Source organism: Doryrhamphus excisus, linkage group LG17, assembly GCF_037039965.1.
Source record: "Doryrhamphus excisus strain RoL-2023G ecotype Guam linkage group LG17, RoL_Dexc_Guam_v1.1, whole genome shotgun sequence".
NCBI lineage: Eukaryota > Metazoa > Chordata > Actinopteri > Syngnathiformes > Syngnathidae > Doryrhamphus > Doryrhamphus excisus.
The window spans coordinates 17,992,367-18,009,690 of NC_136373.1; the positions used below are offsets into that span (position 1 = coordinate 17,992,367).

Sequence of the window (17,324 nt, forward strand, 5' to 3'; positions counted from 1 at the left end):
AATACTTCAGGTTTTCTCTTAATTGCTGCTACTGTTGTTTTTTTACTTTTGTTCAATTCTATTTTTAGAATATGCTGCGGGCCAAAAAATGGCCCCCAGGCCACACCTTGGACACCCAAGCTCTTATCTAACAGAGCCGCTGAGCCAATTTTGTTACCGGTCTTCAACACAATGACAGTAAAGCTGAACTGTCGATTATGTCGACAACCGCTTATGTCAACACCAGTCAGCTAGTCCCGGTGTCGTCGACTTAAACGTGTAAAACCGATCCTGATCCACTTTCAGTTTCTGGGTCCCAATTTGAACTTCCCAGCTTCGCATGAGAAATGAGTCGCACCGTTAAAAGTACAAAAAGCAGGACTGATTTAGTGATGAAAAAGTACCTCCTCTCATTTGGTGTGGAAGTGGTACATTGTTGCTTTCTTTGTCCTGCATTCACACTCCTGAAACGCTTTCTTAAATCTAGAATAAAGTAAATTGGAGACTAGTGAGCTCGCTAGCTTGCTAAGCTAGCAGCAGACATCTGTTACGTGCCTGCAGAGATCCTGTAGCCTGAGCAATGTGATGTAAACAAAGAATAACAGGAGTGTAAAAGTGACTATAGGGGTGTTATTTTTTGTCTATAGAGCTCTAATGATTTAAAAACCTGTATTTAGAAAGTCATAAACAGGTTTTCTATGCTCTAACATCTATATTATTAATATGAAATCCTACTTGTGGATATTCCCAAGTCTGAGTGAATTGGAAGCAAAGAATGAAACGAGGGATTAATTACAATTTGTCAGTTTAAAATCTAGCAAAAACACCAACAAACCTAAGCAAACAAATACACGAAGCTCGCCACTAGAGGGCTCCAAACACTGGCATCAACAGTTCAATCTTGCGCTTTCATATGTCTTATTCGTTTGCTTATTTTCCTATTTTCTTATTTTTGCGTAGTGTTGTGTTCTTACCTTTCGCCTATTAATTTTTATTGACATAGTTTGGTCACTACAGCCTTCCCAGAAATGTCCGATCGGTGTTGATGCTGAGCGTTTTGATACAGATCTTCTACAGGATTGGATCAGATTGTGCACGTTCACCTCCAGCAATAAGATCTACATTTCAGCTTAAAATAATGACTTTAAATTCACGTTGATGGCAATAGCATATTTGCCGTAGCCATGGTACCTTGCTGCCCTTCAGCGTGGGGGTGTTAAAGGTGGTTTAAACAGCCCTATTGGGGGGGAAACGCAAAGTCAAATAAATGAGACATTTGTAGTGCCGGTTCTGCATTAGCTCTTTTCCTGTGTTTGCCTAGCTAGCACCATAGCGATCCTCAGTGTTATCAGGGTTGTGTTTGGGAGACTTAATCAATTAAAATGCAGAAAAGTAAACAACACTTGATATGGGTGGGCACTGCTTGGTCAACATAGTAGATAATAATATATATTTGATATATTCGCCAGTGAGGCGCTAATGCTAGGCAATGAAGCTAATGCTAACAGCTAAAAGCAGACCAAACAAATAAGCTGGTGTACACTTTATCTTTCAAATGAGGTCCAAATCGTTTTTATGGGTTTTATTGTGTTGCTCATATTGAAAAGACATCAACATTCAGACCAGACAGAAGTTGTAACATATCAGAAGTACAGTGGAACTTTGGTTTTAGAGTTCATTTGTCCCCAAAACGTCCGACTTTAACTGAAACGGACGCTAACCCAATCCATTTTTTTAATATAAGAAATAATGTCCAAATCCAATTATTTGTCCGAGAACGGGAAAATATGAACACAAAACACATTTTGATAGTCTGACATGCAGAAAACTATCCATATAAATAAAAATGATAAACGATGAGGTCAAACCTAACTTATGTTAATTTCTCCCTTTCATTCATCATTTATAGCTAGCTAAAAGGATGCTAACAAAAAACAATATTTTAATAATATAGATGGACTAACAGTACGACAAAATGCCGTATTGTACTCTAACCAGAGAATGCACTCAAACCGAGGCAACATGAAACAGTTGATGCTAACCAAGGTTCCACTGTACCTTGAATAATGTACAGATACTGTATTTCTACCATAATGTGCTGATTGGACTTTTTACTGTACATTCCCGGTGCTCACAGGGCTGGGCGGATAGATCCAAATACCGCATCGTATCGATACCAAGGGTGGTATCAGTGTCGGTATCAGATGGATACATGGATGGATACTCTCACAAATAGTATCTGTGTGTTTAATATAAGTCCATAAAAGGGATATTTCCTCGGCTCGCCCACCCCCCCATTGCTCATGGAGGCTGAACTGAGCTGGCCTGTGTCTGCTCCAGTGATCAAATCCCTGAGCGAAATCAAACAATGACGCATTTCTAACGTTTCATTCAGTGCGGCGTGCTTTTGTGCCGGAAGGCAGGATGGATACGATGAAAAACGTCTGAATTAGAAAGGAAAAGAAAGCCGTACAAAGTATTTACACCAACAATTCACGCGTCTCTCGGACGTGGCGGGACCGGTCGTACAGCTAAGTGACAAATTCAAGTGCGTGGCGTGCAAAGGCCGCTTTCAAGGGACTTGGTCCAGATGACTTCCTTCCTCGTCTGCACTTTCAGACCAAACGGCTGCCTTTTCTTACTCGTCACTTGTTTGCCTTTCGGTCCTCATCTTCAAGAGACATCATCTTCACGGGGACGATGGTGTCCAAGCTAGGGCTCGCTTGGCGGGGATGATCTCTCCTCCGTCCTTTCTGCGTGGGAAGTGCAATTGAGAGCCATTTCCTGCTGCTTCTCTTTCGCCTTCTCGGGCTCCTTCATCCTATTGCAGCAAAAGGAAGAGTCACATTTCAAACATAATCACAACAAAAATAACAATAACATGCATTTAAATATTAATAAATAATAAAATTAATAAAAATACAAACATGTTAAATATTATTTATTTTTTTAAATTACATTAAATTAAAATAAAAAGTATTTTTAATGAACAAAAAAGACTCAAGATTTTTACTGCTGTGTGAGTGTACTTTACACATTTGACCAGCAGAGGTCCCTATTTCTCAATAAATGCATTCATACTTGAAGCATGGATATTACACTTAATATTACAGCATTCTTTGATGGAGAAAATCAGAGATGATTAGTTCAATCAGGCCAACTAGACAGAGAGGAAAGATGTGTTAGAATGGATTCTGACACTAGCCATCTAGTTCTTTGTCACTTTGGGTTTTTCTCGCCACAGGGGTCGTCGCAGAACAATTTATTCACGTAATATATGATATTTTACTCTTTTTGTGCTACCACATTTTCCAAAAATGATAAGTCTCTTCATTGTTTTTGTTGTTTCTCACAATATTATTATTATATTATTACATTTGTTTTTAATTTTTAAAATATTGTATACGTTTTCTTCTTCTAATTATGATTTGATCCCCTATATTTTTACTTTATCATCAAAACATAACAGATTTTCCAAAAATGACAACTTTATTTGTTGTTTTGTTTCTTTCTAATGGTATTACAACTTTAAAAAAAAACTCTTGCTTTAATATTTTTACTTTAAGCTACTAAAACGGAATTACTTTTTCTCTTGATTGACTTTTTCTCCTTTGGTTGTGACTTCTTTTGCTTATTTTTGCTGTTGTTTGTGTTTTTATTTTTAGTTGTCTTGTTAAATTATATTTTAAGAATGCGCCCGCGGGCCGCACTTTGGTCACCCCTGCTCTATAACAGTTTGCGGTCCATGCATATCATCATTATTTGTTAGTTTTTCTTCTTCTAGGGAAGTCGATGTTAATGGGCGCTTCTAGGAAAGTGAAAGTGTGAGCGTTTGGGAGAAGATCAATGATTCGGACTGATTGCTGTAACCTTTGCATCGGTGCTGCCCGGTTATTGGTAAGGACGTCCCAGCTAGAGGTAGAGCTGTCACAAGATCACAAGACACAATCACAGCAAACACCGTCAACAAAAACATGGATTTGATGAAAGAACAAGACATCATTACTGTTGGATTAGAAGGGTAGCGGGTATCGTGGGGGGGTGGGCGGAGCCGTCCAAATATCAGTAGTATTGATCCAAAGCAATACTAGCGTGGATGAGATGGATATTTTTTCCCAAATATCTATTTTATTGGTATTGTTACATTTAACTAGTGTTATATAGTTTGCAAACTCTCAGACTAAGTATGTTCAAGTCCAAAGGATGTGAATGATCTTTATCGTAGTGGGACCACCAGAGGAAAAACCAGATTTGTTCTTGCATAAGTCGTACTGATGTCCACATCATAAAGTGGCGTAATGTGGCACGGGACCCAAACATGAGGTATGAAAAAAATCCTCACACAGCAACTTAACACTTAAACCTAATACCTCAGAAATATACAAACATGTACTGTGAATCTGAAAATCCCATAAGGCATTTGGTTTGAGAAAACAGTTTGTGTCTGTCCACCAGAGAGAGACAAAGGACCCAGAGCCCTGAGGGAAGCTGACGTCATTGCAGCATCCCAATTAATCCGTTGCTCAGATGCAATGCCTTATGGGAAAATGTAAAAATGTATTTTTTTATTTTAGTGAATACTACATTGTCAAGTTGAATGGTGGTCTTAACGGCTTCTATTTGTATTTGATCTCATTGAGCCATGTTTACGCTTAAATGCTTCATTTGTGCAACAAAATACTTGAAATTTGCAGAATTTTTGACATGTATTAATAATACTAGTGAAGGATGACTGTATCATTAGGATCAATACAGTATCTGTGTAGATATTTGCTATACTGATATTTACACGGACCGATACCGAACGGTGCGGTATCGCCCACCCCTGGCACGACGGCGCTTGTTCCCAAAGCAAGCATGTCGCTGTCAGAAAAGTCGTTCCATGGTTTGTGTTTAATAGCGTTTATGACAGCAAGCTAACTTTGGGAGGCACAACAGAGGAAAGTCGGTGAGTGGAGAACTTTCCCAAGTGTGGAAGTGGTAGTAATGAAGTAAGCAGAGCAAGTTGTAAGTGTTGGCAAGAATGGTGTTATTGCAACAGAGCAAAACCGATCCGATTATCCCCAGCGCTAATCTTAGGGTCACTTTCTCTTCTTTTTTCACTTTCATGGCTAAATCCCACAAAGCTGCTTCCCAACATGGAGGACTTTTATTTACTCTATTCGATCCTCACCGACTGAGGATTGAGCTAGCGACTGCGTATTAGCATTAAGATGAAGGTGAGGTGATATCATCACCTTGGTGGGCTTGTGTGCTACGGTGCAAACAACACGTGAGTAAAGTGCACGCAAAGTAGCTTAGCTAAATGGAATGCGGCCGTCGTGAGCGTGAGATTCCTCGTGCTCCAGCTTGGACAGCTCAAACGTGTGTTTTGGCGAGCACTGTCCTACCGCCATTGAATACACCGCATGAGCAAATAACACCACCGCTATCGATCCTGCACTTCCTGTTGACCGCTAAGCTGTTTTAATGGCCGCCTTTGGAAGTTGCCGCCAAAAGTTACTGATCCTAGAACAGCGCTGAAAGACATCCGTCCATCCAATTAGAAATCAGTCAATTAGTGCCTGGGCGGGGTTTATAGCGCCACCTGTTTACTGCAGCGGTTTCATGGCGAAGGAAAGTAAAAAATCTGCCAACAGACACAGGAGAGTTAAGCCAGTGGCGGCCATTTTCATTTTCAGAACAGAAGCAAGGAAGGTCGGTCCGGGTCTCTTACCGTATGGTCTTGACGATGAAGCGAACAATGACCGCCAGACCCACGCAGCCACACATCACTCCTATCACAATGGCGGTCACTTCGCCTGTGGGACAAAACCCATCACTATCTGGGGAGGGAATGTTGTCTGCGAGAGTGGAAGTGCGGGAAGTGCGGTTGCCAAACAGCTGCTCTATAGGAGTCCACAACTCAATACAAATGGCTGAAAAATGAGCATAATGATAATAATAATACAGTGAAGAAAATAAGTATTTGAACACCCTGCTATTTTGCTATTTCTCCCACTTAGAAATCATGGAGGGGTCTGAAATTTTCATCGTAGGTGCATGTCCACTGTGAGAGAGATAAACTAAAAAGAAAAATCCAGAAATCACAATGCATGATTTTTTAACAATTTATTTGTGTGATACAGCTGCAAATAAGTATTTGAACACCTGAGAAAATGAATGTTAATATTTGGTACAGTAGCCTTTGTTTGCTATTACAGAGGTCAAACGTTTCCTGTAGTTTTTCACCAGGTTTGCACACACTGCAGGAGGGATCTTGGCCCACTCCTCCACACAGATCTTCTCTAGATCAGTCAGGTTTCTGGGCTGTCGCTGAGAAACACGGAGTTTGAGCTCCCTCCAAAGATTTTCGATTGGGTTCAGGTCTGGAGACTGGCTGGGCCATGCTAGAACCTTGATATGCTTCTTACGGAGCCACTCCTTGGTTTTCCTGGCTGTGTGCTTCGGGTCGTTGTCGTGTTGGAAGACCCAGCCACGACCCATCTTCAATGCTCTGACAGAGGGAAGGAGGTTGTTCCCCAAAATCTCACAATACACGGCCCCAGTCATCCTCTCTTTAATGCAGTGCACTCGTCCTGTCCCATGTGCAGAAAAACACCCCCAAAGCATGATGCTACCACCCCCATGCTTCACAGTAGGGATGGTGTTCTTCGGATTGTACTCTTCATTCTTCTTCCTCCAAACACGCTTATTGGAATTATGACCAAAAAGTTCTATTTTGGTCTCATCTGACCATAAAACTTTCTCCCATGACTCCTCTGTATCATCCAAATGGTCATATGCAAACTTAAGACGGGCCTTGACATGTGCTGGTTTAAGCAGGGGAACCTTTCGTGCCATGCATGATTTCACATCATGACGTCTTAGTGTATTACCTACAGTAACCTTGGAAACGGTGGTCCCAGCTCTTTTCAGGTCATTGACCAAGTCCTGTCGTGTAGTTCTGGGCTGATTCCTCACCTTTCTTAGAATCATTGAGACCCCACGAGGTGATATCTTGCATGGGGCTCCACTCCGATTGAGATTGACCGTCATGTTTAGCTTCTTCCATTTTCTAATGATAGCTCCAACAGTGGACCTTTTTTCACCAAGCTGCTTGGTAATTGCTCCGTAGCCCTTTCCAGCCTTGTGGAGGTGTACAATTTTGTCTCTGGTGTCTTTGGACAGCTCTTTGGTCTTCGCCATGTTACAAGTTAAAGTCTTACTGATTGTATGGGGTGGACAGGTGTCTTTATGCAGCTAACGACCTCAAACAGGTGCATCTGATTCAGGATGATACATGGAGTGCAGGTGGACTTCTAATGGGCAGACTAACAGGTCTTTCAGGGTCAGAATTCTAGATGATACACAGGTGTTCAAATACTTATTTGCAGCTGTATCACACAAATAAATTGTTAAAAAATCATGCATTGTGATTTCTGGATTTTTCTTTTTAGTTTATCTCTCTCACAGTGGACATGCACCTACGATGAAAATTTCAGACCCCTCCATGATTTCTAAGTGGGAGAAATAGCAAAATAGCAGGGTGTTCAAATACTTATTTTCTTCACTGTATGTCCACTTTAAGATGGAAATTTATGCAGAAATTGAAAATGTTGGTACGGAAAATGTGGAATTTTTAGGAAAACTTTTGGGCAATGGGGGCTCCCAATCGATCAAGTGTCCTGAATGATGATGATTTGAATTAGTTGAGAAATTTGAAACATGTAAAGATTGTCCGTTCATTTTCAATGGGAATTTTGTCAGGGAAAACATGGAATTACATCAAATGTGGGAATTCCTTTGACTGTAGCTTTCACCTTCTGAATGAGTTGAATCGGTTGACAAATTCAGACGCAGTAAATAAATCTTAAGATGGATGGAAAATTGTGAGGAAATTGATCTGAAAATCTGTACGGAAATGTGGAATTTTCAGGAAAACTTTTGGGGATGGGGGCTCCCGGTAGATCAAGTGTCCTGAATGATGATGATTTGAATTAGTTGAGAAATTTGAAACGTGTAAAGATTGTCCATTCATTTTCAATGGGAATTCTGTCAGGGAAAACATGGAATTACATCAAATGTGGGAATTTCTTTGACTGTAGCTTTCACCTTCTGAATGAGTTGAACATTTTGATGTTGGAAAGCGTTGAATCGGTTGACAAATTCAGACGCAGTAAATCCATCTTAAGATGGATGGAAAATTGTGCGGAAATTGAACTGAAAATCTGTACAGAAATGTGGAATTTTTAGGAAAACTGGTCATTTTGGGGATGGGGGCTCCCAGTAGATCAAGTGTCCTGAATGATGATGATTTGAATTAGTTGAGAAATGTGTAAAGACTGTCCATTAATTTTCAATGGGAATTCTGTCAGGGAAAACATGGAATTACATCAAATGTGGGAATTTCTTTGACTGTAGCTTTCATCTTCTGAATGAGTTGAACATTTTGATGTTGGAATGCTTTGAATCGGTTGACAAATAAATCCATCTTAAGATGGGATGGAAAATTGTGTGGAAATTGAACTGAAAATCTGCACGGAAATGTGGAATTTTTAGGAAAACTGGTCATTTTGGGGATGGGGACTACCGGTAGGTTAAGCGTCCTGAATGATCTGAATGTTTGGATGTTGGACTGGTTTGAATTGGTTGCGAAATGTGGACCTTGTAAAGATTGTGATTGTTTATTCATTTTAATGGGAATTTTGTCATGGAAAATTGTGGGCGGTTCTCGGATCGTAGCGGTAGAAAGATGTCATGTCCTGAATGAGATGAACATTTAGATGTTGGGAATATTGCTAAAGGGGTTATGAAATGTGTAACAAATTGAGTTTAAGAAGTAGATAAAAATAAGCGTGATGAATAAAGCAGTCATGTGACTCACCAGACGAGAGCTCCTTCCCTGAGTCTGCAACAAAGTATGAATGATTAGACGTGAGACGATGCCACGCGGCTTCATCTAATCAGCGTGACAGCATTGCTGATGTATCAGAGCTTCCACTTCAATCGCTCGCTACAATCAGCACACAACACAAATTCTTTCCCCTTTTGTCTCCCGCTCCCTCGTCCGCTTCGCCCCTTTTCCCTCGCCCGTTTTGGCAGACCAGAAAACAATGAGGTCACTGTTTGGCTTTTGGGGTTTTTTTTTTTTTCCCCTAATCGGCTCGCAAACAAACACTGCTCTTCTTGATGGCTTTTGCAAGCCCTCCTCTTTATTTCTGACTCCTTTTTCCTCGGAAGGCCGTGGCTAAATCCTGGGTGTTCCCACACTACACTTTTTCACTCCCCGCTGGATCGTGCTAATTGGGAGCTTTGCTCCGCAACGGGGGGGGTCCGAACTCTTACCGGCGAGGGACACATTGGGAAACTTTCACACTTTGGTGCATATGGCTAAGACGTTAGAAACATTTCAGATAAAACTGCATCTCAGAGTTTCTTCCCAAAAGCCATCACCACATCATCACATCATTAACACCCATTCTATTCTATTCTATTCTATTCTATTCTATTCTATTCTATTCTATTCTATCTTTGTCATACACTGTAGGTGGAAATGCATGCTGCTGTATTTTTGTAAACTTTTGTAATATTATGATTTTATTCTCATATTATTAGATTTTTTTGTTCATCATAATATTACCACTTTTATTTTTTTTATATTTCAATTGTAAGCTACTAAATGATGTTATTTTTCTTCAAAATATTACAATATTATTCTCATAAAATTGCAAGGTTCTTTGTCATTAGAAATCACCTTTTATCTTAATATTTTGACTTTATTCTCATAAAATACATAAAAGCTGTTTCTCTTGTTTTTTATACTATTTGACATTTCTTCTCCTAGTTACGAATTTTCTGCCATAATTTTTCAACGATATTCTGGTAGCTTTTTTGGCAATCTGATATTCCAAAAATTATATTCATATTATTATGTCATTTTATCATTATATTCATAATTATTGGTTTTGTTTGTTTTGACTTAAATATAAAAATATTGTCTATTTCATATTTCAGTGATGACATTATGTCGTATTATTATATTATATTCATGTCAACATTTTTCTGTTTTCTGCATCGTGTTCAAATGCAGGCCGTCTCTCGAATACATCACAAACCAGCTGGGGCCCACAAAATGTCTTCCTGTCATTCACGTGTTTTGATGGTTGAACAAGCGACATTGATGGCGTCTCCCTCACCTGCGGCGAAGGAGGTGAAGACGGCCCTGTGGTTGAGCGGCTGGGTGGCACGGTAGTTGTCCTGCAGCAGCATCCTGTCTGCTTCGTCAGCTTTGCTGGAGTAAAGGATGGTCTCCATCTTCAGCAGCTGTGGGGAGGACAGGTGAAGGACATAGAGATGGATGGTTGGAACGTCCTGTAGCATCCTGACATCTCACGGGGGGGGCAGGCGTGATGTTTTTGTTTTGGATTGTTTTTTGTGGCTTTTTATTGATATTTGTACCTAAAACGGTCTCAAACTAGATTGGGCCAGCAAGGCCTTCTCTGCTGGCCTAAACATTGCCAGATGCATTGACCTAGAGTTCCAACTTACATTGACCCTTGGTTAGTGTCATTAATCCATGCCAGAAGGTCAGACTCTAACCAAAACCTTATTCCCAAAAGAAACAATCCTAAGCATATCAAGTGGAAAACATGGGACATTGAAAGGTGGATGAAGGTTTTATTCTCCCTTGACGGTCCTGTTGGCTTCCAACGTGACAGTGCAGCTTCAGATTGTGCAGGGGCGTCAAACGGGGCGTTTTGAACTACGGTCTTACACTTTGAACTGGCTGATTTCACTGATTTCCTGTTTTGCATTGAGAACTTCCTGTTCCTGAAAATGTAAATCCCTGCCATTTTTCAACTACTCCACATTTTCGTGTTTCCCATGCTGGCGTCTCACCTGAGCTTTGGAAATGTGAACCCTCTCGTGGAAGAGTGTCCAGATCACGCTCTGGAAGCAGGGTGGCGTGGTCAGGGAGCCGTTATAGCGATAGTAGCGCTCCAGGTCCTTGGGGAGCAGCGTCTGCACGTCGAAGGCCGGAATGAAAACTCTCTGGTCTGTCGGCGGAAAACCAAGAAGAATGTAGTCATGGAAAACTCTCATTCCCTCATTCCCTGAAAGGACGTACTGGCGTGTCTGATGCGGCTCAGGTAGTTGATGATGTTGTTAAACGCCGGGTTGGTCTCCTCGCCTGTCTGAAGAAGCAAAACCTGATCAATGCCTAAAACACAATCTGTGCGTGGACGCTGGGGGTCTTGCTTGGATTTTACCACGATGAGGATTCCCAGGACAGCGAGGCCGTCTCTCTGCGTCATGGCGGCGGACACGTTGGGGTAGAGTTCGGAGTTGTAGTGCACCACATGCAGCTGCACAGACGTAGACATTAGTAGCTTGCACGTTTGCGCCTGATAGCCGAGGCTCGGAAATAGATTTCACGACGGCGCCATTTGTGTTCTTTTATTGGATTTGAAGTATTTCCATGACATCAATTTGGGTTGTGGCAGCGCACCTGCGCACCGCTGGGGTAATTGTTGTTGTGTTGCCAGTGACAGATGGATGGGAATTCTGTCTTCATCAATGAGAACCAGCATCCACCATCCACCAGTACCAGCCTGAAATTTGTCTTGCAGGGAAAAGATTTCCCATTTTTACCTTTTTTCATGGTTTGGTTGGTCCTGCTACTTGTACTCCGGAGTGACTTATATATGCGTTTCTTTTTAAACTGACACTGTGTACCAGTATCTGGTACCGCTATCACTCCCGTACCAATACTGATTATACACAATGTAAACATCCATTTAAAGAACCATATTCTGCAGATTACACTACAGTAATTACAGTATGTTATGTTGTTTAGGCTATAGTACAGTTACAGTATATGTTGCTGTTTGCTAGCATGAATTAACTTGACGTTGTGCTCAAATCCAACAAACAAATATTCACATTAGTGCTCAATAAGGTCATCAAATCCTACCTTTATGTATTTATGTAAGTATGAAGTGAAAGAAAAAGAGGAAAAATACATTATAGTAGTCTGCACAGCTTGGGATAGTGTTAAATGGTGCGTTCAAGGACAGTTGAAGAAAGTGGCACGGGTCGCCACTCGCAATAAATATGTGCAAAACTGTGGGATTTCTGACTAGATGTTATATTTTGAATAAAATATAAACGTTTTGAGTGGTTGGTGGTTTGAATCCAATCGTCCATCACCTACCTCCGCCTCAGCGCTCTGGCCGTCGACGGTGTGTTCACTGCCGCCGTAACTCGGGCCGCCGCTGCCCCAGTGAAGGTGCATTTGTACGGCGGAAAAGAGCCAGGGCAGCCCGTCCAGGCTCATCCAGTCCGGCAACTCGATCACAGCTGAAAGCACGACTTGGTTTTTAAGGGTCCGTTACCAAGGCCGGGATGAAGACCAGCGCCGTGCTGCCCAGATACCCGAGAGGGGGATCGGCCTTGCTGCCATGGTTACCTGTGTGTCCGTTGTTGTACAGTGTGAAGGGTCTGTTGCCGTGCTGACTGTAGCCCAGCGGGGTCAAGGGGGGCAAGCCGGGGTCATATTTTGTTTGAGTGGTCACCACGTCCACTGGAGACTGGGAGCTGCCGCCGCACTCCGGGAAGTGTTCCGACCACTGGGACTGACCCACCAGACCTTCCGAAGGGAAAAGACGCATGTCACAGTCATGTGTCAAGCGGTGAATTATTCTACCACGCCGCTCGTCAAACCAAATGCCCCGCTCACTCACGGTGCAACCGACAACTAGTACCACATGTACACAGACTATTTTCAGAATAAACACAAACTAATGTGCATGCAAATAATGCTATCTTGTACTAATATACGTATAACCCGCAATGCATGCTGGGTAACTTCCTATTGGGGGAGCATGCATGTGAGCTTTATATATTTTAAAAGAAAACACTCATCCAATCATCATCATCCATTTTAGTATGCAAACACACCTTGACTTCTAACCAGCCTGCCGTTATTATTTCTCTCACCCCCCCAGCATGATGACTGGGGGTTGTCATGGAGGTCTCTATGGCAACCGCAGGACGAAAATTCTGACCCCCCCAACCCCTGATCCCCCTCCTGTGTCCACCTCAAAGCAGCCAGGAACAAAGACACACTCAAATACCTGACATATTTCCCACCTCTTTTCTATGAGGTGTCACTCTGCTCCTCTTCTCGTTCCACTTCAGCTAACAGGCCAACACACCCGGCGCTACTCAACTTCAAACAACAGACCAGCACGCAGGTCCCGTCATATAGAGGATCTCTGACTTGTGTTTTTACACCAAGTCCCCCAAAACAACAGAGCACTCCTGTTAAGTAGAGGATCTTTGACTAGTGTTTTTACAGTAGGTCCTAAAAACAGCAGATCGGCCCTGTTAAATAGATGATCTATGACATAATGTTTTTGTAGTACAGCAGAGCGCTCAATCCTGAATAGAGGATCTTTGATTGGCGTTTTTGCAGTAGGTCCTTAAAACAGCAGAGCTCTCCTGTCATATAGAGGATCTTTGACTAGTGTTTTTGCAGTAGGTCCTTAAAACAGCACAGTGATCCTGTTATATAGAGGATCTTTGACTAGTGTTTTTACAGTAGGTCCTTAAAACAGCAGAGCGCTCCTTTAATATAGAGGATCTTTGATTGGCGTTTTTGCAGTGGGTCCTTAAAACAGCACAGCGCTTCTGTTAAATAGAGGATCTTTGACTAGAGTTTTTGCAGTGGGTCCTTAAAACAGCAGAGCGCTCCTGCCATATAGAGGATCTTTGATTGGCATTTTTGCAGTAGGTCCTTAAAACAGCAGTGCTCCTGTCATATAGAGGATCTTTGATTGGCGTTTTTGCAGTGGGTGCTCAAAACAGCAGAGCGCTCCTGTCATATAGAGGATCTTTGATTGCCGTTTTTGCAGTAGGTCCTCAAAACAGCAGAGCGCTCCTGTCATTTAGAGGATCTTTGATTGCCGTTTTTGCAGTAGGTCCTCAAAACAGCAGAGCGCTCCTGTCATATAGAGGATCTTTGATTGGCATTTTTGCAGTGGGACTTTAAAACAGCAGCGTACTTAATGCTAAATAGAGGATCTTTGTGTAGTGTTTTTGCAGTAGGTCCTTAAAAATAGCAGAGCTCCCCTGTTAATAGAGGATCTTTGACCAGTGTTGAGTTGAATTGCCTGCTACACAGTACTATCCCACATCACGCCTCACAGACACACACAAAGACATCCCAAGTCAATGATAAGGCCCTAAAGCAGTAGAATAGACACCAGTTAGCGTCTGGTACTGTATGCACTGTGCATCCGTGCTTCCCCCCCCCCTGCGTACACGCCGGGTGTTGCGCCCCGTTCACACCCACATCGTCATTGTCCGCAGCATAGACACGGTCAGTGTGGGTCCGCAGCACAATAAACACACAGGTTATTGTGCTGCACAAACAATACAGGACACAATTTGGCATGCTTCAGCCCGTCCCGTCTCCCTCTCGCTCGCTTTCTCCTTTCCTGCAGCCTCTCTCTCTCTCTCTCTCTCTCTCTCTCTCGGGCCTGTCACTGTCATGTCCTCCCGCTCGCCTTTTTGCCCCGCTTGCTAGCTTCCTCCCCTTCCTCTTCTTCCTCCCCTTCCTTCCCTTCCTTCCCTCCATCATCTCTGTGTGACCACTCTGCTCACGCCAGCTTGCTGGACTGTAACTAATACACACGGAGAGGGGAGCAGAGGGAGAAAAGGCCGGGATAATGACACACTGGGGGTGGGAAAAAAAAGCTACTCAATTTGCAGAGTCTTGTTTTGATAGTCCTCACGTGTACAGTAAAGGATGCTGCTTTTCCTTCTGCTCTGTGCTTAAAAGTATCTCTACGTCTCTACGGAGCAGGTAGTTGTGGCGTGGGTTACGGTCGGGACAGTGGCCTTGTGGGAATTGTTGTTTTGTTGGACCTTTGTAAAAAAAAAAAAAACGCCTGTTGTTCCGCCTATCTGGTGTGGTGTTTGTCTGAGCGCAGAGTCTTACAATATACATGTATATATATTTATATGTATATATTAGGGCTGTCGAAGTTAACGCGTTAACTTCAAAGGCTGTAATTTTTTGACACGCGATTAACGTGCTCTCCTCCCTTTTGACCCTCGGCCCCCACCGTAGTTTGGCTGAAGCACGGTAACGCTGTAGCCACAAGTTGAAACATATTGATGGGAAATTGAGAAAAGAGTATTTAGATTGGTAAAGTTAGCTTAAAGTTAGCCCTGGTAGATGGCTCTTGTAGCAAGACCAAAGTTATTTGTATCTATTGTGTTTGACTTATCACGGATTCCACGGCCTGCCAGAGACTGGAGCAGTACAGGTATTGTTTTTATTGTCATCTACGGTGCTACCTTGGCATAAAAGTGGCCCAACTAAGCAGTACTTTTCACGTTTTTACATCTCTCTGATGATTTTGGCATCAATTATCAGCTAAATTGTAGTTCCTGCTGTCAATGTGATGATCGTGGCTGAAGTCCGGTGTTTTGCTAGCGTTAGCCATTTAGCATCGAACTACCACAATGATGCACTTTAGCACTCAAAGTCATCAAATCTTACCTTTATGCATTCCCACATAGTATTAGCATTTGGAAGCAAACGTGAGGTGAAAGGAAAAAAGGTAAAATATATCCAAATACATCCATACAGCCCTCTTTGCATCGGAGAAGGTGGATGCTGCGTTCAATGACAGCCATAAAGGTAGGACAAATCACAGCTCGCATTAGCTCGCGGTTAGCCTGGGGATGTTTCATTCATTCATTGTTCCTTGGTTCTTCCTTAACGTGCACGTCCGTCAAGGTGATCGCCTTCATTCGGACAAAACAAACCTCATCTTTTTATAGCCGCTTGATTCAGACATCCCACCTGTTTTGTTTTTTTATGGCGAAGACATCAAAATATTGCAAAAAGGGAACCACTGATTGGAAAGCTTCCACGTTCCATTAATAAATCATTATTTTTCTATTCAATTCACATTCAATGTATTATTATAATTTTTAGTGACATCAAAATGGCCCAAAAAGCTACTTTTTAAAATTGGATTACATTGAAATTGAAAACTAATCATAAGTGAGTATTTATTCCATTACATTTCAAATGGAAGAATTTACTATTTAGCATTTTTATTTTTTATTATCATTGTAATGACAATGTACAAAGTAGCACAAAAGCTATTGTATCAATTAAATGTAAAAATAATCATCTAAAATAATAATAATCCGAAATTATTGTTATTCTATTCAGTGTCAAACACTAATAATTTGTTGATATTTATCATTATTGCTATATGTAATTATTTTTTCCTGACATCAGAGTGGAGCAATAAGGAAACATTAGATTGCAAAGCTACTTTTAAATGAAAATAAAAATAATATAAGTAATCATATCATTTTATTGTTTTTATATTCAATTCCATTTCAATTAAAAATTCACTTTAAAAAATGAAACAAATACAAAATGTAACATTATCAGTCACAAGCAAGTAGCTTACTTCACTATTTACTTCCCAAGACAAACTTACCGGTGTAGGTCCAGCTCACGTCCTCTGGAAGACAACACAAGAGGGGAAAACTCCTTAAACCTGGAATTCAACCTGCATCCAACAGTTGACGCTACTTCCACATGGCAGCCAAACATACAGACGTAGCGTTAGCGTAGGGGAGCACCTGACAAATATCACATCCAAACTCTACTCGTACGCCCATGATGATGCTGATGAAGTTCTCACCGGCAGCCGCTGTCCACTTCAGGCCCGGACGCAAAAGAAGGATCACAAGAACCACGACTGAATCCATGTTTGCCCTCCTTGCCCACACGCACCGATGAATAACAGCAGACGGAGGGATGGGGAGTGAAGGGAGAGCTGAGAGGGGGACCGAAAGGGACACAGAGAGAGAGAGAGCGAGAGAGAGCGAGACGGGGGGCCAGCCAGGTCCAGTGACCAAGGGGCGGACGCTGGTACTTTCCTCCGCACCGTGCAGTTGGAGCAGGTGCCAAGCATGGGATGGATGGAGGACAGATGGAGGACACGGCAGTGAAGGACAGTTGAGACATCACATGTGATCTTTTCAAACGGCGAGGCAGGTCAGGTGACTTCAGAGGAGGAGCAGCAGCTTCAGAAAAATAAAGAAAAACTTTTTTTCAAACCGATTCTAGTTCCTACCAGAAGTGGGTCTTACTACAAAGTCCATCCATCCATTTTCTATGTTGCGGGTATGCTGGAGCCTATCCCAGCTGTCTTCTGGGGAGAGGCGGGGTTCATCCTGGACTGGTGGCCAGCCAATCACAGGGCACATATAGACAAATTTGGCGTGGACGATGGAGCTAACATGTTTTTGGAATGTGAGAGGAA

The 17,324-nt window shown here is 42.2% G+C and overlaps 2 protein-coding genes across 10 annotated transcripts in view; one reads left to right on the forward strand and one right to left on the reverse strand.

The window, feature by feature from the left end:
• Positions 1–17,324, forward strand: part of ciarta (circadian associated repressor of transcription a) — a 66,832-nt gene that overhangs the window by 36,841 nt on the left and 12,667 nt on the right. The gene's annotated exons all lie outside the window — the stretch shown is intronic.
• ca14 (carbonic anhydrase XIV) lies at positions 1,546–16,950 on the reverse strand. 5 transcript variants are annotated; one of them, XM_058083483.2, is made up of 13 exons: positions 16,701–16,950; positions 16,494–16,517; positions 12,431–12,610; positions 12,176–12,321; positions 11,232–11,327; positions 11,090–11,156; positions 10,861–11,018; positions 10,158–10,284; positions 8,846–8,869; positions 5,696–5,780; positions 5,567–5,608; positions 3,850–3,903; positions 1,546–2,800 (listed from the first exon to the last, which is right to left on the reverse strand). In XM_058083483.2, exons 1-13 carry the CDS (start codon positions 16,765–16,767, stop codon positions 2,692–2,694), a joined length of 1,179 nt encoding a protein of 392 aa, XP_057939466.2. In that variant the 5' UTR covers positions 16,768–16,950; the 3' UTR covers positions 1,546–2,691. The 5 variants fall into 5 exon arrangements, with proteins under 5 accessions (XP_057939466.2, XP_057939462.2, XP_057939464.2 ...); XM_058083479.2 differs by lacking the exon at positions 5,567–5,608 and having other exon boundaries at positions 16,701–16,836; XM_058083482.2 differs by lacking the exon at positions 1,546–2,800 and having other exon boundaries at positions 2,815–3,903.